Source organism: Passer domesticus, chromosome 5, assembly GCF_036417665.1.
Source record: "Passer domesticus isolate bPasDom1 chromosome 5, bPasDom1.hap1, whole genome shotgun sequence".
Taxonomy (NCBI): domain Eukaryota; kingdom Metazoa; phylum Chordata; class Aves; order Passeriformes; family Passeridae; genus Passer; species Passer domesticus.
The window spans coordinates 18460911-18488358 of NC_087478.1; the positions used below are offsets into that span (position 1 = coordinate 18460911).

The 27448-nt window shown below is 37.5% G+C and overlaps 1 protein-coding gene across 1 annotated transcript in view; it reads left to right on the forward strand.

Moving 5' to 3' along the window:
* The first annotated feature begins 43 nt into the window (after positions 1-43).
* Positions 44-27448, forward strand: part of MOV10L1 (Mov10 like RNA helicase 1) — a 30874-nt gene continuing 3469 nt past the window's right edge. The window contains exons 1-24 of the mRNA XM_064421534.1: positions 44-171; positions 336-961; positions 2044-2228; positions 5082-5238; positions 5619-5731; positions 6533-6723; positions 8726-8866; positions 9766-9992; positions 10133-10328; positions 12758-12952; positions 14296-14410; positions 15696-15873; positions 16493-16563; positions 16940-17031; positions 17720-17778; positions 18334-18449; positions 19530-19626; positions 20704-20882; positions 21396-21542; positions 22266-22387; positions 23172-23271; positions 23673-23837; positions 25263-25436; positions 26209-26358. Coding sequence (XP_064277604.1) covers positions 44-171; positions 336-961; positions 2044-2228; positions 5082-5238; positions 5619-5731; positions 6533-6723; positions 8726-8866; positions 9766-9992; positions 10133-10328; positions 12758-12952; positions 14296-14410; positions 15696-15873; positions 16493-16563; positions 16940-17031; positions 17720-17778; positions 18334-18449; positions 19530-19626; positions 20704-20882; positions 21396-21542; positions 22266-22387; positions 23172-23271; positions 23673-23837; positions 25263-25436; positions 26209-26358 — 3924 coding nt within the window. The remainder of the gene's footprint in view (positions 172-335; positions 962-2043; positions 2229-5081; positions 5239-5618; positions 5732-6532; positions 6724-8725; positions 8867-9765; positions 9993-10132; positions 10329-12757; positions 12953-14295; positions 14411-15695; positions 15874-16492; positions 16564-16939; positions 17032-17719; positions 17779-18333; positions 18450-19529; positions 19627-20703; positions 20883-21395; positions 21543-22265; positions 22388-23171; positions 23272-23672; positions 23838-25262; positions 25437-26208; positions 26359-27448) is intronic.

The following is a 27448-nucleotide window of genomic DNA, read 5'->3' on the forward strand; positions in this document are numbered from 1 at the left end:
TGAAACAGCATTTGTTGAACAAAATGCAGAGGCCTTATACAAGATGTCTGAACTGCAGCATGTGAAGAGAACTGGTAAAAAATACAAGAGATGTAGTAAGCACAGAATTACAGAGATAGTAACTCTAGAACTACAGAGACAGTTCTCCAGAACTACAGAGACAGTGAACAAGTCAGTAAAATCATATTTCCTCAAGCACTAAAGCAGCTACTTCATTAATGATATTAAGTCAAAAACACCTTTTTTTTTTTTTTCCTGTCAGGCAAATTTATTATATTCTAGTTTATCCTATCATTTTGAAACTGGCTGCTACTGAGAGCATCACAATCCACCAGTGTGCCACGTGCATACTCTTCCAACCCACTCCGCTGCACGGCACCAGAGGGACTCGGTGCCCGGCTTATTCCCAGAGGCACGGAGAGCTCTCAGCCCAGGGGAGCTCTCAGCCCGTCCGTGGGCTCTCCCTGGTTCGGGCGTTCCATCGCAGAAAGGCTGGCATACACTACGACCACAATTTCAGACAGCAGCGCCGCCAAGCAACAAGCTGCACACCCCGCTCTTCCTTTAAGCTCTTCCGTGGCAGCCACGTGCGACTCCACCTTTCCCGTGCCCCGGCGCCGCGGGCTGACCCCTGCAGAGGGTTCACCCCCGCCCGCCCGGGGCCGCCCTGAGGGCTCCGCCCGCCCCCGGGCAGCCCCTGCGCGGGCCCGCGGGCGGCCCCGCGGCGCGCGGCGCTGCCCCGTGACCCGGAGCGCGCAGCGCCATTGGCCGCGCAGCGCGGGCTCGAGGCGCTCGCGGGGAGACTTCGCACTTCGGCTGGGCTCGGCTCAGCTCTGCTCTGCGGGCTCTGCCGCGTCTCTAAGGCGGTCCAGGGGCTCCGACATGCTCTCCCTCCTTTCTAAGGCGGTCTCCTACTTGTGGAGACGCGCAGATGACGAAGATGAGAGATGGGCGACCTCTGGTAGGGATTCCGGGCCGGTTGTGGGTTGGTGGTGCAGCTCCTGAGCCGTGAGCTGTGCTCGTCCCCCACGGGACTGGAGCTGAGTGCAGACCTGTTTCCTTAAAAAGGGTGTAAGGAGGAGATTGGGATGATAAAACATCATTTTGACTTCAGAGGATGTGGAAGTTTTCCCGGAAGTACTTTTTTGCCGTTTCCTGGGTGGGAGAGATTAGTGTGGCTGCTGGGAGTATGGAATAAGGAGTAGGAGCGGTGCCCTGGGGTGCATCAGGCACAGCATCGCTGGTGCGCGAGGGAGGCGATTGTCCTGCTCTGCTCTGCTCTGCTCTGCTCTGCACTGGGGCAGCCTCACCTCACGTCCTGGGGCAGTTTCAGATGCCTCAATACAGGACCTGCATCAAACCATCGTAGTGAGTCTAGTGGCGGCTGAGCAAGACGGTGAAAGGTCTCGAGGGTGTGACTTAGGAGGGGCAGCTGTGGTCGCTACATTTGTTCAGCTTGGAAACAAGAAAGCTGAGGTGTGACCTCATCACTGTCGACACCTTCAGGCGAGGTGCTGGTCTCCTCTCGGAGGACCAGGGACAGGATACAAGGACATGGAAGGAAGCTGCATCAGGAGTTTAAATTGGACAGTGGGAGAAGGCTCCTCACTGGGAGGGTGGTCAGCCACTGGAACAGGCTTCCCAGGGAAGACACCAAGCCTGTCAGAGTTCAAGGGGCATCTGGATGATGCACTGAGTCATGTTGTTTAGTTTTAGGTAATCCTGTGGGGAGCAGAGTTAGACCCCGATGATCCTTATGGGTCTCTTTCAGTGTGAGATATTCTATTAATTTTTTTAATGGAGCTTAAAGCATGTTGGTTTTAAAATGTAGTTTGTATTTAACTAGCTTTCTTTATTGGTTGAAACCATAAATTGCCATAAGATTCAAGACTTAATTGTGAAAATAATTAGTTGGCATCTGTTGCTATTTCCAGTTGGCCTTTTGATAGAATGGATGTCCCTTTTAGTAGCATTCGTAACTTTTTGCACAGTTCTATAAACAAACAATTTGGGTTTATGTCAACACTTTTCCTTTTGAAGCAGGTGACAAAGCGTTGAGAAGCGTACAAGGAGTAGTGACAAGACTTTGCCATGATTATGGGATGATAGATGACACTATAATCTTCACAAAGGATGTTGTTACAAAAAACATATTGCTGGCTGTTGGACAAGAAGTTATTGCCACTGTGGAAGAGGATAAAACATCAGGTGGCCTGAAGGCTGTCAGGGTAAGAGGTGAAGATAAATAGTCGTCTCACTTTCTCCAGAAGTACCTTTGGGCTTTGTTTTGGAACTTACTGTAGTTTTAGCCTCACAAATTCTACAAAATAGGATAAATTGCAAGCTGTTCACCTAGAGGGGATAAGCTGGGGTTTGTGGGTCATTTTATTGTTTCATTCCATCTCCTTTCAAATTATATCAGTTTATTATCAGTTTAATACTGATAATCTGAATACAGTTGTAGATGTAGTGAATAAGAAGCTATTAGTTGAGATAATTGCATCAGAATTTTAGTCATAGCTACTCCAGATCTGTATAACTTTTCTGAGTTTCAGTCAATTTTATGTTATTGTTATATGAATGGATAAGAAACTCAAAGCAATTTGATCATGTGCAAAGTTTGCTCTTTTTGCACAGTATGTTCTTGTGAATAAGAACAGAAATTTCAAAACTTCTTGTTGTAAAAATTGGTAACTTGGTGTTACAGACAATTACAAAAATGGATATCTTGCTATGTTTTTTGCTTAACACTTCAGTTGCATACCTGTTTCAAGCATGATTATACCTTGTCAAGAATTTTGAGGGAAGTTTTTCTTAGCAAATCATGTTGAAACCAAATGTAGTTTCACTGATTAAATGAAACCAAAGAAAGACTTCATGGGGAGACAGTTCTATTCATTAAACATGGAAGGAAAGTAAACAATAAGTCTTGTTTCTAAAGTATTACCAGCTCTAGTGCTATCAAAAACCTGGTGTCTTGTAAGATAACTTTATATCTGTTCTTATTTCCTTTTGTTTCTCCTTTTTAAATTTAAATTATTTTCATGCATAAAAACTAAGTATTGTTTGTCCAACAAGCAATATCAATGCTGTTTGGTAAAATAATATATACAGTCAGAAAATTGAGTAGTTTAAATCTTACTTTCTTCCTTGTTTTTCTTCTTACTGACAGCTTTCACCATACTGTTGAAATACTGTAATTGCTCCAAAATACATAAACCTAGTAACTGAGAAACTGCATGTAGATCTACAAAGCAACTAGAATATTGTAACAGTTGTGGCATGTTTGCTGTATATTCTGTAATATTGATAATGACTTTTGGAAAAGTACAATGATTTTTCTTGTTCCTGTTTGTGAGCTGTAATCCTGCAGGCATCTGAGACTTTTGGTAGTGTAGTTTGTGGCTGGGTGAAAAGCTTTGAGACAAGTTCCTGTCAAAAGCTGACTATACTCCATAGAAAGTCAAAGTCCAAGGGTAGTCTTGATTCAGTAAGGAAGAAGATAAAGCTAATTTCTTCAAAGTCTGTTCTAAGAGCATAAATAAAAACCTAAACCATTCTGTACTTTGTGATGTGTTGCCTTATTTCCATATAGTAGCACAAACCTGAGATACTCTGAACATATGATAAGAACAGACAGCAGGATTTGAACTGTAGTTGTTTTGCATGGTGAAGAGCTAAATCCCCTTTCAAACCCCTAGTTAGAAAAGAAAATTTCACTTCGTGACAAGCATCATTGTTAACTACTATACAGAAAGATGCTTGAATATCAGTACTATCTTCTTGCAAATAACTGAGATATTATCACTTAGCTTTGGGTTTTAAGTGATCTAAAAGGTACTCCTCTAATTGCTCTGAAGCCTGGACACTGCCTGCGCTGTTTGGGGCAGAATCTGGAAGGCGCAGATCAAACTTTGGTGGTGTCAATATGTTTATGTTGCTTCAAGGAAGAGTGTGGTCAGCCTCTCTGCTCAGTGTACTGTTTCAGCTGCTGTTTGGAGCTACTGGCCATGTGGTTTGGAAAGATCATGGCTCAAAAGTTTGGATTTCAGTTTATTTGAGGTCCACTCCTAATTAAACTCTGCATGGAATGATTATTGGTTCTGTAGCAGGCTTTAAAAACAGGCTGCTTCCAGTGGTAGTAGGAAGGCCATTTTAACCTAGTATGAGAAAGAGCTTTAGTTTTATTGTTAGAGAAACATTTTCTTTTGAAAGTTCTCAATTTATGTTGGGAGGTTTAAGGTGTTTTCATGTCTTAAAAACATTCATTTAGGTCTACAAATTACTTTCAAGAGTAACTGCATGTGTAGTTTAGGTGAAATGTAAATTTACTAGTCTTCTGAGGAACAGGATAGCAATAAAACGGTATTGGCTAAAAAATAAATAGCTATTTATAGTCAATTAGTGTTTGCAAACCTCTGAAGTATAGGTAGACTTAGGTTATTCATTACTATTGTAAAGGGTAAGCATTATGTTTAACAAAATAACTTATATAAAATTTCGTATGATAGTATGCTTCAGATAGGATCAGACTTCAGTAAACTTCCATGTGAAGTTTACTGAAATTCTCATGTGATATGAACAGTCTGCTAGAAGCAGCTCTAGGGGTTTTCTTAATCAAATTACTAAAAAGTGACAGGGTCAGTCTGAAATACATGTAGTGTTTATAAATACCATATTGAAAACATGCTTTTTGCTTTATGGAACAGTAATTTTCTACATCCAGTTGTGTACAGACACATTGCTGGATGTGGTGTTCCTGTCAATTGAAGAAAAATCTTAAGTAGACCTAGAACAAGGGATGTGTGAGAAAGATTTGAAAAATCAGCATGTAATTATAGCAGTTGTCAGCACTGCAGCATACAGCACTTTTGTAAAAGAGAAGTTTTCTCTTTAAAAGAGAAGTTACTGTTTGTTACTTACTCTTTTTGTGTCCAAAAAGTAACAGCTACAGTAAGTAATTGTATAGTGAGAAGCTTTGTCTCCATAAGCAACTGAAATTTTGTATATTTATCGTAGGAATATGTATTTAAGTCTAGGGGTCAACTGTTTAAATGTTTGGGTTATTTTTGTCTTAATAGGTAGACACCATCCAGAATACACAAGAAGACTCCCGTCCTGCTTGTGATGCCTCTGAACTGAATAAGAAAACATTAATTGGCAGTATTACCTCTCTCTCTGTGGATGGTGGCTATATTAATCAGAATACATATTTTGCAATGCAAGATGTCTGGGAAGGTGTGTAGGGACTTCTTGTTTCCTCTTTCTTAATATTTTTGTGTATACAATAGAAATATCTTCTGATAAACTTGCAGTTGTCATCCTAAATAAATTCCATAGAATATGTGGTGAAACATAGTGAAACAGCCAGACATGGATGGAGAAAGCTGCCTGTTCATTCTCACTTATGCATTTAAGCATAAGTTACCTGTAAGCAGGTGTATTTTTCAGCTAGCATCTCCTATGTAGTTTGCCATAACCTGCAAAGAAAACTTTGGACTCGGTGGGTCTGAATAATGCATTGTTCTGGCTTTTATTTAACTTACACTGTTCTGTAGGGGAGTAATGTAGCTGTTACCAATAGTAATTAACCTTGAGAAATGTTCTGTTTTGTATAGATTTCAAACCCTGTGAAGGTGACTGGGTGCAAGCAAAATATTATATTAACTCGACAACATGGAAGACTGAAGCAGTTGCTGTAAGGCCTTTGAGGTATAAACAAGTAAACAAGGTAAATGTTCTGCACATTGTTTTTGGCAGTAGGAATCCTGGCTGAAGTGAGGTTTCAAATTGGTTTCAGTTACAAATATTGGTAGATCTTCTATAACATATCTTTAATTAAAAGATAAAACATATTAATTCATCCATTTAGAAGATGTTTGTAAAATAATAAGGCATTTTGAAAGTGCATACATATTTTGAGTTGAACACAAAGAGTAACTAAGATCTATTATGAATTGCTGATTTGAATTCTTGCTCTTAGTTATGATGAGGATGTGTTGTGATTGGGGAATTTATAAGTTTCGTTTATTCAAGTGTTTCAGCTTAAAAACAACCACAGTCCCTTCTTTTTATTTTAATGAAAATATTTGTTTGCTGTAGTAATGCATATGCTATGCTACGTTTATGGTTTATTGTCTTTATCTTAACCCTATATATTGAATATTTGCACTTCAAACATAGGAAAAAAATTGCCTCATTACTGCTAGTATGGAATTATAAATTAGGTAAGCTGACATGTCACAAGGAAGGTATGTATCATGGTTAAGTCTGGTGTGCATATTGTAGTATATGCACTTCAGTGGAACCTAATGCTTATCTGAAGTACTTGTGTTTCTTTAGTCTTTGAAATCTGAAGATGGGCACAGTCATTCTGGGTTAGGGCTCTGTGTTTACTTCTGTATTCTGTTACCTGAATAACTGAAATTTCAGAATGCATTTTTATTAATGCTAGAAAGGCCGCTTCAGGTGAAAAAATGTCTGTTATCTTAAAAAGATAAGATCAAGTAACAGTGAGTACAAACTATTACAGGTTCGCATTTCCAGCGTCTGTGGAAGAACTGGGACAGTAGATGACAGTATATTTTTCACTTTGGATTCACTGAGACTTCCTGATGGTTACTTTCCTCGTATACATGATCTAGTGAACACGATTGTGGTGGAGAGCAGTCAGTCCTGTTACATTTGGAGAGCTCTCTGCTTGGTGCCAGTCAGCCAGGATGGGTAATGATATTTTGTTCTCTTTGTAGCAGAGCTATGTGGTGTAGTTATGCAGTTGACATTTCATTGCAACTGTTAAGCAAGAAATACTGTGACTATTTCCCTAATTGACTAGAAAGCATAAAAGATCATTGGAAAAACCAGAGCATAATATGATTTGGCCCTTTTTGGGGTTTTTTTTGGGTTTTTTTCTCCTTCCAGAAGTTAGGAACATGAGTGCTACTAGAGAAGTAAAACTCAGGGATACTGCTAGGCAGGGAAGGAGTTTTGCATGCATGTTAGTAAAATGCCAAGTTCATTGTGCTCCTCTTGTAGGGACTTTGCTGTTTGAAAGCAAATTGCAGCAAAATTCACATAAAATACATGCTTCTTTAATCTATTTGTCTTAAGTTACAGTGATTGTTCAGATATTTGTCCTAAAAGGAAAAGTTTCATGGTTTAAATAATAGATTCATTTGGCCTGCAAGTATTGAACTGAGAGGTTCTGGAGGGACTTTAGATGTTATATGTGGTATGAGGAGGATCTGGATACACTGCAGAAGAGGTTGGAGAAAGATCTTCAGTATGGAAAAGAAACAAAATGTAGGGAAATAATCAACTACACAAAAGTAAAATGGGCAGCTAGTCAATAAGACCTCAGCAAAGATCTGGAATTTGCCTTGTGAGTTTGTGTCTGTCTGGTGAAAGACACAATTACCACCTGAATAAATAGATCTGTACTGTAAAATCTATCACTTTTCATGCTGAGGTCTTGGCAGGATTACGTGGTCTAACTCTGCAGGCCAAAAATAAATTGTCAATAGGAAAGTCCAAAGGGAGAGCAAAAGGACATTCTGATATGTTTCAGACATCATCTTTGGGAGATCTCTAGGAGATTTAGCCAAGGCCACATGGCCATATATATGTGTCTTCAAAGGATCTACAAATAACTATATAAGCTGTTTTCTGTAGAGATAACAGATGTAATATATTGTACCTAAATTAAACATAGTTTACATCATTTTGATCAACAGTACAAGTTGTTCACATCCTTTTTCTCAGTTGCACCTGTTTTTAATGATGGATTTTATGTAGAAAATTATTACTGAAGTCAAAATACAAAAGTAGACCTTAGGGTTGATTTCTCAGGTTTAGTGTACATCTACCTTATCAAAAACTGCAGCTTAGGCTGCAGTGGGAGACATCTAGTGGGCTTGGCTAGTAAATTGATATAGCTAATGAAAAGCAGCTGCACTCATTTTCTGCTTCAGTGTGTCAGATAACTCAGGAATACTGAGGGTGTGTACATATTTGTGAGATTATTAAAATATTTCTAAATTATTTCCATGCCACTTTATCTAAATGAATAGTTGAATAATTTCATAATACAGAACAGAGACAATGTGAAAATTTGTTTTTACAGGTAGAAGACACCAAGAGTTTAGACCTGTGCTCAGTGTTTCAGACAGTAAAGAGCATGTGCCTGGTTTCATAGGCATTTTTCATTAGTCATGTGTGATAAAAGTTTTCAAAGGTAGTTTTTGGTTTTCAACTTGTTTTTAGTTTTGTTCTCAGCTTGCTGGTTTCAGATAGGAACAGTAAGCAGAAGACACAAGTGCATAGTTTGAAACACTTCCAGTCTAGTCATTTTATCTCTTATCTGTAGTGCTAATTGTGACTCTTGCTAAGGAGCTGCCCTTTGCTGTGTCTTTGTTCAGCTCCCAAAGAGAGCCGTAATGACTTCACTCACCATTTGATTTAGCCCTTCAGCAGGGATTCCTTAACTCCTCAATCATTTTAGTCTTGCATCTGAAGTTTTATGCTGGTTTATTGTGCTGCTGACAAAAGACTTGTTGCTGCTTAAATTAGTTCATTTAATTGTCTTGGAAGTATAAATAGCTGAGAAAAAAATGAACTATCTCACCTGCTTGTTTCTAAATATCATGACTGTGCCTTGGTATAGTGTTTCTTCAACTTGTGCTGAATCAAAGATAGCAAAAACTGCTACTTAAAATTATTTTTGCAGACAATCTCACTCTAATGAAGGTAATGTGGATGAGCCTTATGAAGACATAATGAGAGACAAAGGAGAGTTGAAAGTATCAAGAGTGACTGACTTTGGAACTCTGAAGCAGGGGGAATCTAAAAGAATGATTGTTTGGATAGAGTAAGCCTTTCTGATTGTTTGAAGATTTCTTTATTTCTATCACTCTAACTGTTAACCTGTTTTACATTCAAATGTCTCTTCTAGTTGAGCCTTGTGGTTTTTGATGTTCAAGTAACCTCCAGATACTATGGAATTAAATTCACACTGAATTTAATGTCTGTAGGATAGCCTTTTTGATATTGAGCATTTATCTTGCAGATAATGCTTTGAGACTCCCCAGTCCTGTATCTCTTTTCAATCCTAGTAAAATCCTTTCTAGAACAAGGACTGAAGCAAAAGCTTTTACTTGTGTCTGTAACTTAAGCTGCAGATACTCTGCCATCTTCAAAACCTTAGAAGACGACTGTTGCATATTTGTGTATTAAAAGCAGACCAGAATTTTTTTTCCTAGGGTTTTTTGGAGGGTATTGGGTTTGTGGGGGTTTTTTGTTTGTTTTTGTTTTTTTGTTTTGTGAGCTTGGATGCTGAAGAGCTATGTTGGTGTATCCTTAGGAGGGTTTTGTTTTGGTGGTGGGGTTTTTTTGTGTGTTTTGTGTGTTGTTTTCTTTTTCACATCTGGGCATCAAGGCTTAAATGAAGACAAACCTGCATACCCATTTTTGTTATTCTGTGTTCTTTACTAAGACTTGGTTACCCAATAATGAACTTTAAGCTCCCATTGTTTATATTATACATGGTATTTTTATATGCTTTATATGGTAGTTGATGCGACCTAGAAATATTATCATAAAGCAGAGGTGAAGCAGCAGTGCAATTTCCTTCTGGTAGCAATTATGAAACAAGGGGAAGAACTAGCCTGCTGCAGACAATTGTATTTGACTTCAGGTAGAAATAAACTTCTCGAGAACATTCACCATGCATGCACTTCATTATATAACTAATCACATAACTACTTCTAGGAATAAAGGGAGCGTACCACAGTCCTTAATCAGCTGCAGATTAGCTGGATGGGTGAAAGACAAGCAATTCAGTGTTGAGATTCCTCAGAACTGTGAGAGCAGTCCATCTTTTCCAATAAATCAAGAAAACCTCTCAAAAGCTGCAGTTAATTCATTTAACAACAGTGGAGGAACAGCGTGTGAGTCATTGAACCATACATCCATTTTGAAGAATGAAGTCATTCCAGGTACATGAAATGACAGTGTTTGAATGCTGAATCCTAAATGTTAGCTCCTCAGAAGACGAGTAGGTCTGTGTTAAGAACGCTTGCCTATGTTAGCAATAGAAATTGTGGTAACAAAGTTTATTGTTATACATTTACTACAGAAGGAATTAATTTTCAAGACACAAATTTGTCAAGGACAAAGGAAAATAATTCCTTGGTTGAAGGTGAAAATACACAAAATGGAGAAAGTGAGCAAAAAGACCATGAGGACCAACCAACTAAGCACAGCAATATTACTCCAGAAATTGTGATAGCACCAGGTGAAAAAATATTCATAGTGATTATATGCACAGCTGTGTAAGTATTTCTTTCCATTATTTCTAACCAATACAATGGCAGGAAGTAATGAAAATAGACTTAACAGTTCTGTTTCTGAGCACAGTTCTCTTCTTGGCATGTTGTGCTTTAACCCCAGCTGGAAACTAATCCCCATTCAGCTGCTTGCTCACCCCTTCCAGTGGGACACCAGGGACAATGGGAAGAGTGAAAGTGAGAGAACTCATAGGTTGATATAAAGACAGTTGAAAAAGTAAAGCAAGGAATTCGTTCACTTCCCGTGGGCAGACAGGTGTTCAGCCATTCCCAGGACAGCAGGGATCCATGACACATGATGGTGACTTGGGAAGACAAATGCCATCACTCGGAATGTCCTCCCTTCTTCCTTCCCCCAGCTTTATGTACTGAGCATGATGTCCCATGATGTGGAATATCCCTTGGGGCAGTTGGTGTCAGCTGTCCTGGCTGTGTCCCCATCCAACACCTTGTGCACCCCTGGACTCCTCACTCGTGGGACAATATGAGATGGGGAAAAGTCCTTGACTCTGTGCAAGCCCTTTTCAGTACTGTAAAAAAATCCCTATGCTATCAACACTTTTCAGCCCAGATCAAACCAGAGCCTCATACTATGAAGAAAATTAACTCTACCCCAGTCAAAACAGGCATATGGTGTAGTATACAGTAAGCCAATACATATTAGCAAATCATCTGGAAATCTATGGGACTTTGAAAGTAGTTACCATTTCAGTGCTTGATTCTGAGTTTTTATTGAAAGAAAATTATAGTAGCTAATGAAGCAATATGAGTGGGAGTAGGTTACATCTCTAAAATTATACAGTGAGGTGAAGATAATGCAAATGGGTATATTCTTTGTAGTAAATCCATTGTTCCATGAGCACCAGAGCTAATGCAGATTTCCTGTGTTATGTCTGATGTGTTTCTTCTAGTCCTTATTATCTTGTATTGCTACATGCCCTGATCTCAAGTTTTCCTGTTTGTGATGCGAAATTCAAGTTACATATGCTGAAATAGAAAAGAAAAAACTTTGTTCACTGAAGGTGTAATTTATAGAGGAAGTGGTTTGCAAATCTTAGAAAACCCTTGAAAAACAAAAAAATACTCAGCTATACAAAATATTTCATTCATTTAGTTAAGAATGGAAAGTGGCTTTGTGGAAGCTCCTGCATTCAAGTAGGAGTAGGAGCCTTACACAGCAAAGCTTATATTTGTGTAACTCACTTGCTTCCAGCTGTAGCTCTGCAGACTTAGTGTTCCACAGCCATTGATTCCTAAGTAGAAGAAAAGTTGGGCAGAGGAAAACAAGGTTTCATCTGTTGAAGTAATGCTGCAATAATATTCACACTACTTCTCTTATTTTAAATAGTGAAGTAAGGGGTAAAAAATTTCTTAGGAGGATGATTTAGCTGTAGTTTGAGTGATAAAGCTGCAGGCATGGCTTGCTTTCATGGAGATAGACATGTAGAAAGAATTATTTATATTTTGGTGTAAATCCATGAAAGCCACAAAGTCTTATAATCTTCTAATAACAGAGAATAAGCCACACAAAACTTCATGGGAGGCTGCAGCATGTAAGTTAACAAGTGTTTGCTGGCCACTTAAGAGACCATAGACACTGCAAATGTAGACCAAAAAACTGACCAAATTTGGACAGTTTGATGTCTGTTTTGAGCTTTTTATATCAGACAAAACCAGGGTGTAGTTTTAACCTGAGCAGGTAGTCTTAGTTGGCAAAAGTGGTTTTCCTGCCAAAGAGAAGGTAAGCTGGAATACTTCTGGGATGCATTTGTTTCAGGCACGTGGTAGCAGTGTTGGAACATGTAGTTGAGAATTGCACTGTAGCAGTGCTAAAGTTTCTTAGAAACCAATCTGAACAAATCTGTTTTTTTCTCATGTATCACTTCCCAAGCAACACTTGCATGTATAAGGTATGTTTTCCAGATTTAGAGGATTTTTCCTACTTTCTCCACTTCATATGTTTAGAGTTAGGGTTCAGTTCTGAGTAGCCTTCCACAAGGCGCTGCAAAGCATTTACTGCAGACAGTGAAGGGATTTGCTTCAGGTTCCTCTGATGGACCTGTTTGGCTCTTCTTTTGCAGTAGCAGTAATTCCAAGATGTTCCTTGTAACAGAAGTATTAATTCTGTACCCTAGTATGTTGAGTGGAGGGATTTTGCATTTTACCCAAGGTTTTGATGAAATTGTGGGTTGAGATTTTTGCTGTGGCTTTGGGTTGGGATTTTTTGGTCAGGTGGGTGAGTGGCTTAGGTGGGTTTTTTAATTGTTTAGGATTGAACTCGAGGTGGGGAGTGTGAGGAATTACCCTAAATTAGCAATTCTCATATGTAACTGAAATGAGAATGTATCTCATGGCTGGGGAATGTGAAGTGTGACCATGTTGGTTTTAAAGAGATAACTTCTGTTTACTTAAAGGATTCATGGACACAGTAAAGAGCTCCTGTTGCTTGGCTTTTCTGATTTTACTGTTGGCCGCTATATTGAAGCCACTGTAACAAATGACGAAGAATTACTTATAGCACCTGTACAACCTTATTCTCCAGGAAAGCCTAAAAATATTCCAGATTCTCAGCTAAGGAAGACAACAGTGGCTGCCCCTAAACACAAAAGGTACTGTCACTTAGAGCATAAAATAATACTTACCTAGCATGGCTCTATTTGGTATTGTTATATCTGTTCTGAAATGCTGAGAAAGAAAATGTGAAGCTGGGAGAATCTGTACGTGTTTTTATATATACATATATATGTTGTAAACAAGATTATTGTGGACATTTCTGATAGAGGAGGTTGTTTTAGTAATTAACTGCTTGATTTCTTTGTAGGTTTTTCAAACAGAATCTCTAATGTATAGTGTGGTAATAAGATAAAACACTGTTCCTTAGTTATCTACTTAGTAATAATTGTGTTATTAAGTTAAAAAATGGGAAACTGTAAATAGTTTTCTGAAATAATAAGCTTCTTAATTCTTTACACAACTTTAATGTCTCCCAGCTTTCATTGAAAACTTTTGTTGGTGGCTGTCCATCTTTCTAATTTGTGTACATCTCTCTTCAGCACCACTCTGCATCTGAGGGAGTCCTCAGCTCCTCTCAATTTAGTATCATTGTCAGACTTACTCAGTATACCTTCAAATTTGGCTTCCAAGTCATTTGAGAGGATGTTGAAGAAAACTAGCTCTAAGATGGAGCCCCGTGAAACCCCACTAGGGACAGGTCACAGTCAGATGTCATCCCCTTCACTGTAACCCTTTGTGCCCAACCTGTGAGCCAGTTGCTCACCCATCACATGATGTGTTTATCCAGCTGTGGGCTGGATATTTTGTCCTGAAGGATCCACTGAGAGACAGTATCAAAAGCTTTACTGTCTTGTGATGGCATCAGCCATGTCTTGGACTATTCAGATGAATACCATCAGGTCCCATAGACTTATAGCAATCCAGCAGGTGCAGCAAATCCTGCAGAAGTTCAGGTTCACCTTGGAGTTTGTTCAGTCATGACTCTCCAGCTGAGGGCACTGGCACTCCCTTAGTCCCTCACTGATGTTGAAAACAGAGGCAAAGAAAACATTAAACATTTCTGTCTTTTCTATGTCCCTGTGTGTGAGGTGACCATCCTCATCCTGTAATGGGCTGATAATGCTTTTTGCTACTGGCATATTTTTAAAACTTTTTGTTGTCCCTCACAGTGCTGGACAGCTTCATCATCAGTTGAGCCTTGGCCACATAAATTTTTTTCCCTACAGTGTCAAGGAGCATCTTTGTAAGATCTTTTACCTTTCTTCTCAGTATGACAAACTTCTTAGTTTGTTATACAACTTTGAAGGAGTCATTAGTCTGTTGTATGTGTGTGTATGTGTTTTGGGTTTATAGTCTTGGTGATGTGGCATGTTAATCAGCTGTTTTTACATACATTACTTAAGCAACCTAAATGTTATGTTATACGTTTTCATTTTAGAAATAAGAGAAGGTGGTGTTCAAACTTTCTCCCGCATTATACCATACCAGATGAGTTAAGAAAATGTGTGGAACAGCAGTTAGACATACTGACCTTTCAGCCCCTGCTAGCAGAGGTAAGTATAGGTTTTATATAAGAAATATTTTCTAATACGGTGTTTCTGTTCAAGCACCCTTAACTTAGGAAGAATGTGTAGTCCTTAATGTAAGAGAAGATGACAACACTTGTCAAGTAAACTTAAACTTCAGTTTGGATCCCATGACTTCCATGGGTTTCAGTATGTTACAGATTCCAAGCTTACAAAACCAGAGAAGCATAAATGGGAAAATCTGAAAAGAGAGTTGAAGTGTATTGGGGGTGGACATCACAGAAGCTGAACAAAGCTTTCTCTGTATTCTCACTTTTTAGGCATTACTGGAAGGGGTTTTTTGAGGTGTCCGAAAAGTTATTTCATAGAAAATTGCAATCTCTTAAATTACTGCAGTAACAGAATTCTTTCTGGTTGTTCAAAATTGTTTTCTTAAACATCTTCAGATTTAATTCACTATAGCTTGTTCAAATTCTTCCCACAAGTATAGCACTTTCAGAATACATATAAAACACCCCCAAAAAGCTATAAAGTCTTAACAAGAATACTACAGTGATTCCTTCTCCAAAACTTTGCTCTGATTTCTGGTAGAATATGGCTGCAACTTATTTGTTTTTGTGAATTTTAAGTACTTATAAACTGGAGCTGACTCTTTTTTAAAATGTAAAAGGCTGTATTGTCTGCTGACTAAACATCTGACATTAGACTTGGGATCACAGCTTTAAGTTAGTAGGTTAGACATCCTCTCTCAAAAGGAAGATGAAGCTCTGTGGTGTTTATAATAATTTTGCACTGAAGTAACTAATGGTTACTTTTTTTAACCAAACCCTAACCTTATATAAAATTTGGTAGTATTGGAGAATACCTCTGCAGTAAGATTTGTTAAGCTCTGAGGGAGAAAATTCAGGTTCTTTCAGCTCACCATAATTGACATGACATGACTCTCTCTTGTCAGCTGTCTCTGTCCATGTATTTAGATTTTTTGCTTTTTGGGCATAAACTGAGCATAGAACTCAGTCTGTAGACTGCCCCTGAATTCAGATGGTGAAACTGCTGCTGTAGTAGTGAGAGGCTTTGTTAACTCTTTAGCTGAGGGGCTATTGTATATGAGCTCCAGAACTATAGTAATCTCACTTTGGCTATTAAGGAGGTTTAAAATCCTATCTGTATCTGTATGGATGCATGTATTTAGGTATCTTATTTGGCAACCCAGTTGCTGTGCAGTCTGTCTCAAGAATTGTTTAATGTTAGCAATAGTGGGTTCTATATCTTAGTGTATAACAATAACATGTGCCGGGTTGTTTTTTTTCAGCGTCTTAATCTAGATAATTATAAAGCAAACTTTTCTACTCTTTTGTGGCTTGAAGAGATCCAAGCAGAAATGGATTTAAAAGATTACTACATGAGTGGGGTTACTTTAAAAAGGAATGGGAACTTGTTAGTGCTGGAAGTGCCAGGAGTAGAGGAGGGCAGACCTCGCCTGATTCCAGGTAGAAATCAACATGAGATAAAATCAAATGGCGTGTTGATCTATGTTTTCACAATGCAAACTATATTGTTTATTCATTTGTTTAAAGAAATCTTTCAGATATTTGAGCACAATGTTATTCATTTAGACTACTAGACAGGGGACATGGGACAGGGGACGCTGTGTTAATGTCTCAGTCTTACAATGGCTGCTGTCTGAAGCAGCATTGCATGTGTCTGTTCTTACAGAGGTTTCCATGCTTTAGGATTTTTCTTTTACAATAATCAGTGGGGTTTTCAGCAAAAATTGTACAATGTAGTAATAGCTTAAAAAGCAATAATTGTAGCAAAAAAGCTGGGAAAGCAGCTAAAATTAAATTCAGAATTTCAAGTAATATAACATACAAGGTAGTGTTTTCATGAGGTGTTGTCTGTTGGCATCAATACTAGATGCCTTTTATAATATACAACTACATATGGCATTTCAAAACAGTACTGATGGGTACAGCAACTTTGCTGAAGTTAATATCTTCCAAATTCCTAGTTTAAACATGCAGAAGGAAAGGAGAAATTACATGCTGCAGTGAATATGTTACTATTCCTTGTAACAATATTTTGCCTTTTAACTTTGTTTTCAATCAGGTGATAAGGTGATACTGAGAACTCAGGTCTACTCCGATCATATAATAGAGTACATTGCCTATGTTGCTGAGGTAAGCAAAATGTTTCTCCTTTTGAAGAAAACGTGGTGCACAGGTTTTATAAGGGAAGCTTGCAATTCCTGGAGTTAGTTATCGCCTCAGAAATCAGGTTAAAATAGTCTGTATTTTAACTTCTATTTTGAACGGTGATTTTGTATTTTTGTTGTATTTTGGACGACTCTGGCTTCCCTATTCTTTTGGGATTATAATCCTTGCCTGTTTGGAAAGCACTTTTAACATAATCTAGATATGTAATGTGTTGTTAGTAGTTAAATCTACATTTACTTTTTGGAGTTGGGGGCGGTTAAGTCCTTTCAGAGGTGCTTCTTTATGTTTAAAGTACTAAATCTTCATCAGTATCCTGACTTTTTTTTTATCTTTGTAACAGATCTGTGAGGAAGATGTTACTCTTAAGGTTAATGCTGACTTTGAACGTGCTTACAACTTGGAGCCCATGGATGTGGAATTTGTTCATTGCAGGTGTTTTTATAAGTTTCCAGAAAGCTGTGTTTAATGATTCCTCCAGTAGAATGACTTTTAAAATATGACTATCAACTGTTTATTTTGGTGGACACAGAAAAATACATAATTAAGATCTTGCCAATTTTTTCACTTCTTTTCGTTAACACACCTTTGCCACCGTATTCATGGCTAAAAGACTGTAACTGTACAAGTGGTCAAAGAGTTGTTATCTTAATCATTCCTAGATAACCACACTGATGCCAGACAGTAAAATGGGGAGGAATGAGGTGGGGTGTTTGGGGATATTTTTCCTAGGTTTTTTGGGTTTTTTGGTTGTTTTTTTTTAATGTATTAATATGGCTGCAAGACTATGCAGGAAGTAAAAATACCAGGTGATAACCTCCCATTCTTTTAAACTTTTATTTTATTCATGGGATGTTGTTATCTGTTTGGAGTTACATAATCGTTGTAAATTCAGCCTTGCAAAGAAATTCCTTGAAGTGTTGAACACCAGGCCATTTTTGCAAAGCTATTTATACTTCTGCAGCATATTTCTCAGTAGATTTTTTAAAAAATAAATATTTTATATAAAATCTTTTTTTTTATGCATAGTAAAAAGTACCAGGTAATTCACAGGAGTGTGCTGTCATAGTATATGGAAACATAAGCTTTTACTTTAATCTACAAATCTGTATTCTGGTTCCAGTATTCCTAGCAGGCGATGCCAGTTGGCTGTTCAGCAAGCTCTCTACCTGGGTGAAAAAGGTACATTTCATTTGACTGTTAAGCTGTCTAGAGGAGTTTGTTTGTGTGGAGTATTGTGGGTTTTATTGCTTTCACATCAGGGCATACTGGGAAGAAGGCATTATAATTTGTTCTTACAGGAGTTTTCTGTACATTAGGGGATTTTTGATTTGGTTTGGTTTTTAAGAAATAAAAACAATGCTGAATGTATAGAAGGTTTTGTCAAAATTACTTCATCTGTTGGCCATCAGGAGGCCAGGCAGGAGGAGAGAAAGAAAACTTTTGTGAAACTGTTAGAGCTAACAAGAAATGTAGGAATCATGCATATGGCTATAATAATAGCCAGTGAAATGGCCATGCTTTGTGTTACCTCAGAATTTATTAAACAACACTGATTTCCTGTTCTGTGGTTGAGTTGAACAATGCATGTGAACTTCATGTCTTCACCACCTTAGTTCTGATAAACCAGTTTTGACAACTCAGACTAAGCTGATATATCAACAGCCACATTAATCAGTGAAATATGCAAAGTGTTTGTGTGACTTTCTCTACTTTCTTTTTCTCTTCTAAATTTAGTGTTATTTCCAGAAAGACTTGTGTTACAATCACCACAAGCTATCAAGACCCTGAATACTGAAGAGTACTGTGCTGTTGATGATGGCCTTAAACAATCTACAGAGCAGGAAAATAAGGTAACTATTCTGTAAATGTTCCTTAAAATTTCCTTCATTCAGACAGGTACCAGATACTTACTCTACAGCTATTGCCAGAAGGGAATTGCATAATGAAGTATCAGAGTTGTATTCTGCTGCATTCTAATGACAGAAGTTTTTGTTTGCTGCCTGGAGATTTTATGACAGCTGTTACTATAAAGCTTACAAAATAGAAAGTGCTTATTAAAAAAGTGTGTGATTGTGGTGGAAGCTGTCAAATTTGCCTTAGACAAGTTTTCATAGCTAGTGTTGAGTAGATATGTAAGTCCAGTCAATGTGGCAGGAAATAATTTTGTAATAGAAAATAATCATCCTGTACTGAGTAGATTGACTCAGGCTTAACTGCGACTTATATTCATAAAATGTAGAAAGGACTTTTGGAGGCTGCCTAATTCTCTTTCTTTTTTGAAGCAAGACTGTCACCAACACTAAATCAAGTCAGCTTGGGGGCATGTGGCAGCATTTCTTTATTTTTGTCTAAGAGTTTTCACAGTGTCTGCATAACTTGTGCTTCATCACCTTTACACTCAATATTTTTTCCTAACTCCCTAATTATTTCACCTGCAATTGGTGCTTTACAACAAAGAGTGATCAATCAATCTGGTTTGAAATCAGTATTTTTAAGATGATTGAGGCATGATGTCCAGAGCCTTGCCAACACCACATTCCCTACAAGAAGTTTTCTCCTGTGCTACAATCTGACGGGACATGTCCACCAAGGAAGATGCATGTATCTTTCATAATGGTCTGGAATTTGACTGTTTGCTTTTGTGGAAGCAAACAAGTTATGTAATCATGGCTTCAAAATCCTTTCTGATCCTGCAGAGTATTTGTGAAATAAGTGTTTAATGTTAATAGAGCCAAACTATTAGAAACCTTAAACTTAACATGGAAATTCCTGGCACCTTCTCCTACTACTTTTGCCTTTTTCTGTCTTAATGGTAAATATTCTATTTAATGGGGAAAAATTCAAGCTTAGCAACTTCAAAAGTATCAGGGAAGATAGTTGCCTGTGTTCTTAAGGTTATAAATGCATTTATCTTCACTTGCTCTTTTCAGGTCAAAAAAAAACAGAACAAACAGACAAAAGGTATGACATCAAGGGAGGTGAACATAACAGTGGTGATGATAGTAACTCTGCAAACAAGCCAAATTGGTATATTTTCTGTGCTTAAATGATAAGTATCACATCAGTAAATCAGGGCTAAGTAAGATACCCTTAAGATGTCTTTGTGCTCTGCCTTTAAAGACAAATTCTAAAAATACTATAGCAGGAAGTTTCTGTGGAGGCTTTTGGTGCATTACTTAAACATCTCTAGTTCACAGAATCTAGAATGGTTTGGGTTGGAAAGCACCTTAGAGATCATCTAGTTCTACCCCCCCCCCGCCAATGTCAGGAACACCTTCCACTAGCCAGGTTGCCCAGAGTTCATCCAGGCTAGCTTTGAACAGTTTACTTTGGGAGAAGGGGGAGCAAGCATCTGATGATATATTTTTTGTAATTAATAAGTAGTTATTTCCCAGTCATTTACTCAAAACTTTTTGATCATATTCAGAGTTTTCAGTTTGTTATTGGGATGCTGTCTCTCATCTTTGGGAAAGCTTTGCTAAACTTTTTCAAGTATCCCAGATTATTCCTATGCTTTTTTTTTTTTTTTGAAAGTATGACTTTAGATATCATTGTAGCAAAATGCCTAAGACAAGAGTGATCATGTCATTTTTTATCAAAAGTATGCTAAAGGATTACTGAGAAATTACCTAGAATGCACTTCTGTCCAAAGGTTAATAAGATTCTACTGTGGAAAGCTAAAGCTAGACTATTTCAGACAGGATTAAGAAAAAAAATTCCAGCAGTTGTAGCAGAGGGCCAATCATGTAGTACTGGTACCATTCCCAAAGTGCCAGTCACTGGAAGTTTCTCAAGTTTTGCTGTTCTCGGACAAGAAAGTGAACTTGATTCTAGAATTACTGAATAGAGTTTTTATTGATTGTTTGGTTATGTAATCATGGTCCTTTTCTGCCTTTCAATAAAGAGCCAGTACACTTTGGAAATATTAATGGCTTATTTTCTACTTGGTATTGAATGAAAATGGAATTTTAGAGAAATTCATTGGTTGTTACCACAAAAGGAAAACAAAAAATGTGCAGAAGCCTATTGTGAATTTGAAATGCTCTAATCTACATATGTTAAAAATATATGTGAGGATCTGAGATATGCTTGTCTTGATTATAGTTGGTGAAACTGTGGCACTTAAACAGAGAGATGGTGAATTTTTCAATCCTGTGCTGAATGTGCAACAGAAACTGGCAGTGAAAAGGATACTGAGTGGTGAATGTCGCCCAACACCTTATCTTCTCTTTGGACCACCAGGAACTGGAAAAACAGTAACAGTAATTGAAGCTATTTTACAGGTAGTAGTAAATAACAAATCGGTCATCTCTAGTCTTTTCCATGTTGGAACATTTATAGTGTTTCTGTAAGTGCCATCATATTTTTTTCCAAAGGAGTTTTCAAAATACTCATTTTAAAATCATTTTCTACAACTCCATATAAGGAGGAAAATCCATCTTCCTGTGGATTTAACAGAATTCTGAATGTCTTATTTTCAAGCCTTTTTGTCTTTAAAACTTCAGTGAATAGTGTCTACTTTGTGATTCCAGTAGTGCCTAATGTATTCATGAAGCACAGGTGTACACTAATATGATAATGATTAATTAACTCTGTTATGGGTACACTCAGTTTGAGACTACTTAGTCATGACTGTCGGCAGGAGCATTACTGAACTGCAGAATGAGTGGAAATCACACATGTGCAGAGCTCTTCTGGGTTCTGTATTCAGTGAAATAGAATGGGAACGTTTGTGCTACTGCTGCTTCTTAAATAACCTTTTTTTTAATTATTATTATCTGTATTTTTTAATGTAGATACACTTTACTCTCCCAGACAGTCGGATTTTGGTATGTGCACCATCAAATGCTGCAACAGATCTGATTTGCTTGCGGCTGCATCAAAGCAATCTCTTAAAACCAGGAACTATGGTTCGAGTTAATGCTGCCTTCAGGTCAGCAGAGGTAAATATTACAAATACCTGCCACTTAGGATTTCCATTTTAATACTTTTACCTTAAAATACTGATTTAGTATTTTAACTCTCAGTGGCTATGAGGCTGCTTAGGTTTGCTTAGCATCCAGAGTATTATATTGCTTCTGCTTTTCCAGAAGATTAACTGGAAAGTTGATCATAATCCTTAATTTGATTGTATGAGCATAGGATCTTCACCTTTTTCTTGCTGTGCATAACACTATGAACAGCAAATAGGCATTGGTGAGGATTTTTTATTTCATTTAGGTTTTTTTTCAGTCCAGGTTAAGACTACTTACACAGAAAGTAAGCAAGTAATATTGTCATCTCTATGCAGGGCACACACCTTGTGGGTTCACTTCATATATATTTTACATGTGTATATGTATTTACACATAAGTGTGTGTATATATAGAGATACACATTTGTATATTTATACGTGTGTGTGTATATGTATATATATATGCCTGCGTACATATAGATGAGTATATAAAATATCCAAATGTTCCATTTTGATCCTTACAATAAAGCACAGATGTCTTGCATATGTACTATTTTGCCTAGACAAATTAATTACTTCATTTTGGTGTATGAATGGGTGTTAGTCTATGTGTTTTGCTCAGTTTTTAAAATAGTTTTCAGAGAGCTTTTCTCTTCAAATTTAAAAGTTCAGTTTTAGGCTGGCGAGTTATCTTCCCTTTTTGTTTCTGCAGCAAATTGATGACATGGTGAAACCTTACTGCAAAGATGGTGATGATATTCAGAAGGCATTGTGGTCCAGGATTGTAATTACAACATGCAGCAGTGCAGGATTGTTTTATCAAACAGATACACGGTACAGTACCATGGAAAGGAGTATCACTGAAGTGGCTGGATGACACAAACCCCAGAGCTTTTACAGACTGTCTGACCTGTAACTTGAGCTGTTTTAATAGTTTATTGCATGCACCAGTGTTGTGTGAGAGAGCAAAGCACTTGGTTTCTGTGATTCTGTGTTTTAGTAATGTTTAAGCAGAAACTTTCTCCATGGTAAATTTAAGAATTATCTTGAGTAACATTTAAGATTTTTGGAACAATAATGTCTCCTCTGCCACCAGAGGGAATTACATTGCTCTTGACAGTCACTTTGGCTCAAAATGATTGCCACACTAAAAATTACGATGTATTTGGTTTTTATCAAGCCACCTTTACTAACTTGTCATATCAAGTTCTTTTAATTTTAACTTTGGAAAAGGACAGTCTAAAGCCTTACTATCTTGAGTTTTTTGCAGAACAAAAATGGGGATTGTCTTTGCTACACCAACTGCATTGTTTTAATTCAATATCTTAAGTAAACTAAGAATAAGGGAAGCTTTTCTAAGTATCTTAACGTTGGTACAATGCTTTAGTTAAAGGTTGTGAATGTCAGTATGTAAGTGAAATGAAATATGAAGAATGAAAGTTAAGGGGTTGTTTTTTCTATATTTCCTTCTGGAAGTACCCATCTTTGCTCTGTGTCTCTGGGGTTGCCTGGCACACTTGACAAGGATGTTAACACAATTGCTGAGGTCAACCACAGGGTGGCAGAATGAACTAATCTGAAAACAGCCCTGTTCCATGTTAATGTTACTTAATTATAGGCTTGGGCATTTCACTCATGTGATTCTGGATGAGGCAGGTCAAGCAAGTGAACCGGAAAGTCTCATTCCTATTGGGTTGATTTCAGAAGCTGATGGACAGGTAATTCTCTTAACATCATTTACTGAAAGGGAAAAAGCTTGTTTATTGTTTTCATATTTTGTGGATTATGTAGAATGCAAGCAGCCATTTTCTGGTAATGAGCTTGGTACTAGAGATTATTCATGCATAATATCAATTCTCAACACTTAAACAAGTTTCTTTACATCTAGAACAAGTCTGTGTTGGGAGGACTGGGTCTGTGTGGGAGATATCAAAATAAAAGATGTATTCTGTTTAAGACAGCAGCATACTTCTGTCCTTTGGAAACAAATGTTTGAAGGAAAGCAGAATACTTGATATGAATTGATCTCTGAATTCTGAAACATGTATGTCATTATAAAATGAAGTTTCAGTACCAATTATTTTAATCTAAGATGGATGTTTTTAAATTTCATATACAGATAATTCTCGTTGGAGATCCGAAGCAGTTAGGGCCAGTAATAAAATCTAGACTTGCACAATCCTTTGGATTAAATATGTCCTTGCTAGAAAGACTGTCATCAAGAGAGCTATATCTGAGAGATGAGGATGCTTTTGGTGCCTGTGGAGCATACAATCCTTTGTTGGTGAGTTAAGCTTTCCATCAACCTTTTTCAGCTCAATCAAAAGTTGTGGTTTCTTACCACCGTTTTGCTCCCTGATGCTTAATGATAAGTCTAGCTTGAGCATGAATTCTCTAGAAAAGCTTGATTAGTTTGCCTATGTACTCTGAATAGTAAAGATGCTGAGTCCTCCAGCGTGTTAAAACTTTTCTTTGAAGGGATCCTCTGTTCTTAAGTATCATAAGTCAAATATGGTGCACAGAGAACAGTTGTAAATAATAGCTTAAAATTGTCTTTCATCTTCATAGTCCAGGTTTACCATAACTTCATTTTCCACAGATGAAAAAGTACAATTTCTGCTTTTAACATAAAAAGACAAACAGAGTCTCTTCTTTGAAGATGAATTTTGCAAACATCATGTTTCACAAAGGGAAGAAGAGAAATTGTTCTTATTTCTGTATCGTGTCTTCCTTTGAAGGATAGCTTCCTCAGATTTCTGTATGGGCAAGTACCTAAAATCTATGTTAAGTGGCAGAGGCAGCATAGTATTTAAACAAGTACAGATGTTTGAGCTGCTTTTAATTGCTGTCTGAATCCAAAACATAGGACTGATGTTAGGCTTCCTAAGATGCCTTCCTATTCTTATGGTAACATAATTTGAAAGACTAAACCAAGAGCTAAAGATGACTAGATGACCATGGAAGCAGAGAAGGGAGGAAATCTGATGGCAGGTTTAAGGGTGAAAGTGAGGATGTTTGGACCTAGGTTTTAGATCAGGTTCAGCCTGCTGAAAAACCTGTCACACTTCCTCCTAAAATCTGTTAGCACAATCTCTGGTCATTGTGATCCTTACACAGTCCTTAAGAAGAATTGGCATAGTGTGAGATCAGGAATGTGAGGGCTTTAAGGATACATTTTGACTGGAATATCCTATGTTATTTTACAGGACTGGGTTTTTTTGAGCCGGTAATTACTTTCTGGAATGCTTCCTTAAGACTATACTTTCATTTAAAGACAAATACCTTTTAGATGTTTTAAGGCCAGCTGTTGTCAGCTGTTCTGATGCTCCCTGTTTTCCTGTCAAGTCTTGTTCAAAAGAAAACATTTCATCCATTGAAACTCCATGAAAATAATCTGACTCTTAAAAAAAGGAGAATGTGTCTGTACATCAAATGTTTCAAGAAACTGGAGATGACCCATTCATCTATCATGTAAATTCAATTCTCTTTGCTTCTCCTTTGGAGGGGAAGGGGATGGTCCTGCAAAAAACTGCTTTGGTGTACTTCTTACTTACAGAAGACCACAACTGCAGTTTTTGCCTTGAATAGAGTTCTCTGACAGCCTTAGAAATGCTAAATGCTAGCGGATGGTAAGCTAATAGCTGTGTTCTCAGAAGTCCAATGAATAATTGCCTGTTTCTGTTACAGATTTTGGATTTTGTCTTTGCAGATCACTAAACTCACAAAGAACTACAGGTCACATTCTGCGTTGCTTGCCTTGCCATCTAGATTGTTTTATCATAAGGAGCTAGAAGTTTGTGCAGATACCTCAGTAGTGACTTCTTTCTTGAATTGGGAGAAATTGCCCAGGAAGGGATTTCCATTAATTTTTCATGGAATAAGGGTATGTAAAATATTCATACAGTGAACTAACTGTATAGGCTTGCTAGCAGTTTGCTGATTTCTTTAGAATAAATTCTAGAAAGGATATGAAAAAAGCTTAATATGCCTTTCACAGGTAATGTGACTTCCTGACCATCTGGTTTTAAAAGTCAAATATTTGACTGAAGTCAAATATTTGGTAGGAACTTGAACAGCTGCCTCTTGAAGTGCACGGTGGAGACTTTTTAATAGAAGTTTAAGTTCACAGCAGATGTCCAGACTGGAGTTACCATCAGCTGCTCTAGATTGCTTTGATGAGAGTTTCCTACATTCAGATGGATACAAGCCTCTAAAACTAAAGAATCATTAGAGCTTAACTTGGCAGGGGATACAATTAGTACCTTGGGAAAAAAAATTTCTTTAATCTTCCAAGAAGTGGTAATATCTGCTGCTTGGAGAGGCTTGGTTTAGAACTCTTCCACCTTGAAGAAAGCAAGATGCCAGCTTATTAACATGTGTTATTCTGAGTAGAGATATAACTCCTTTGTTGCATATTTAAAATACTGCTGTTATATCAATTATATTTATAAATGTATAAAAATATATATAAAATGTGAGGTGATACTTTTTATCTAGAAAAGGTGTATAGAGAGGAAGACAATTATGTATAATATTCCCTCCCTTTTTTTGCATTCAGGGGGCATAAGAATAATGTTTTATTTAATAAGTATGTAGTCATTTCTGCATCTGATCTCCATCATCTCATTTCCTTTTCCCCAATTTCCCCAATCCAGGGCAGTGAAACACGTGAAGGTCACAGTCCTTCATGGTTTAATCCAGCTGAAGCAGTTCAAGTAATGATGTACTGTTGCCAGCTGGCTCGAAGTGAATGCTCTGCAGTACCAGTGACAGATATTGGAGTGATTGCACCATACCGTAAGCAGGTATAATGTTTAACAGCTCTGATGTCTTCAGAGCCTCCAAGTTGCTGTATTTCATCTCATGGATTTATATGGTGGCTGTGGTTTGTTAAAGCAGAGGGGCGTGTCTTAAAATTCCACCGTGGTGTATCCTGATACACAGTGTATTATCAATCATTGCAATACTGCCATTGAAATCTAAAAGACAGCAATAATGGCATTCTACTGGTTTTTCAGTTTTAAAAATCAAGCAATTGAAGAGAATATGGAAATGGAAGCAGATTTTTCAGTTATTGGAAGTAATGAGTGCAAGTCAAGAATTCATTATCTAACAGCTGGAACAGCAGTCTGGTTCTGTCACTCTCTACACTGAAGACTGGAACAAACAGGAATTATTATGAAGTAGATGGCCTGACAACTTGTTGTGGTCTTGAGGAGACTAGAGGAAACAATTACTGTGACTTCTTAGCTGTCCTATAGTCAGACTTGAGATTTGTAATGTTCTTTAAACCTCTAGAGAATGTTGAACATGAAATTCAAGTGCTGTGCTTTATTTTTAAATGTATTTATATCCAGATGTGTTAAGTATGTGATGTTTACTTTCATTTTAAAAATAAAATTAATCCCCTTTCACTTGCAGAGGAGATTTTGGACAGTGCACATAATTCTTCTTGGTTTTCACATCTCAGTATTCATGACCTTGCACGTGTGGCTTGAGGAAAACACTGCGTTGTATGAAAAAGACTAAGCCCTAGTGAAGAAATCTCACTTGCAAATTAAAGCTTTGCTTTTATTGATCCAGCTAGTCAGGTGCATGCCCCTGCCCTATGTTTAAAGTTATTATTTGTTTTTTCAAATATGTATTCATACTGTTGATGTGACTGTTTATGGAGTGTAAGAAATTCAATTATTTCATATGATTTAATGTGATTTTTCCCTTCATCTGCCTATAATACAAGGCATATGATGGCAATGTCCTCATTTAAAAAGTCACTTTGTATTGCAGGAACACTAATTAGAAAGTAGTCTTTGACTGTAATCTTCAATTTAGTCAGGCAGGACTTCTTAAATCTTTTGGAGCACTTCCGTTATAATCTCTGAACAACTTCTAGCA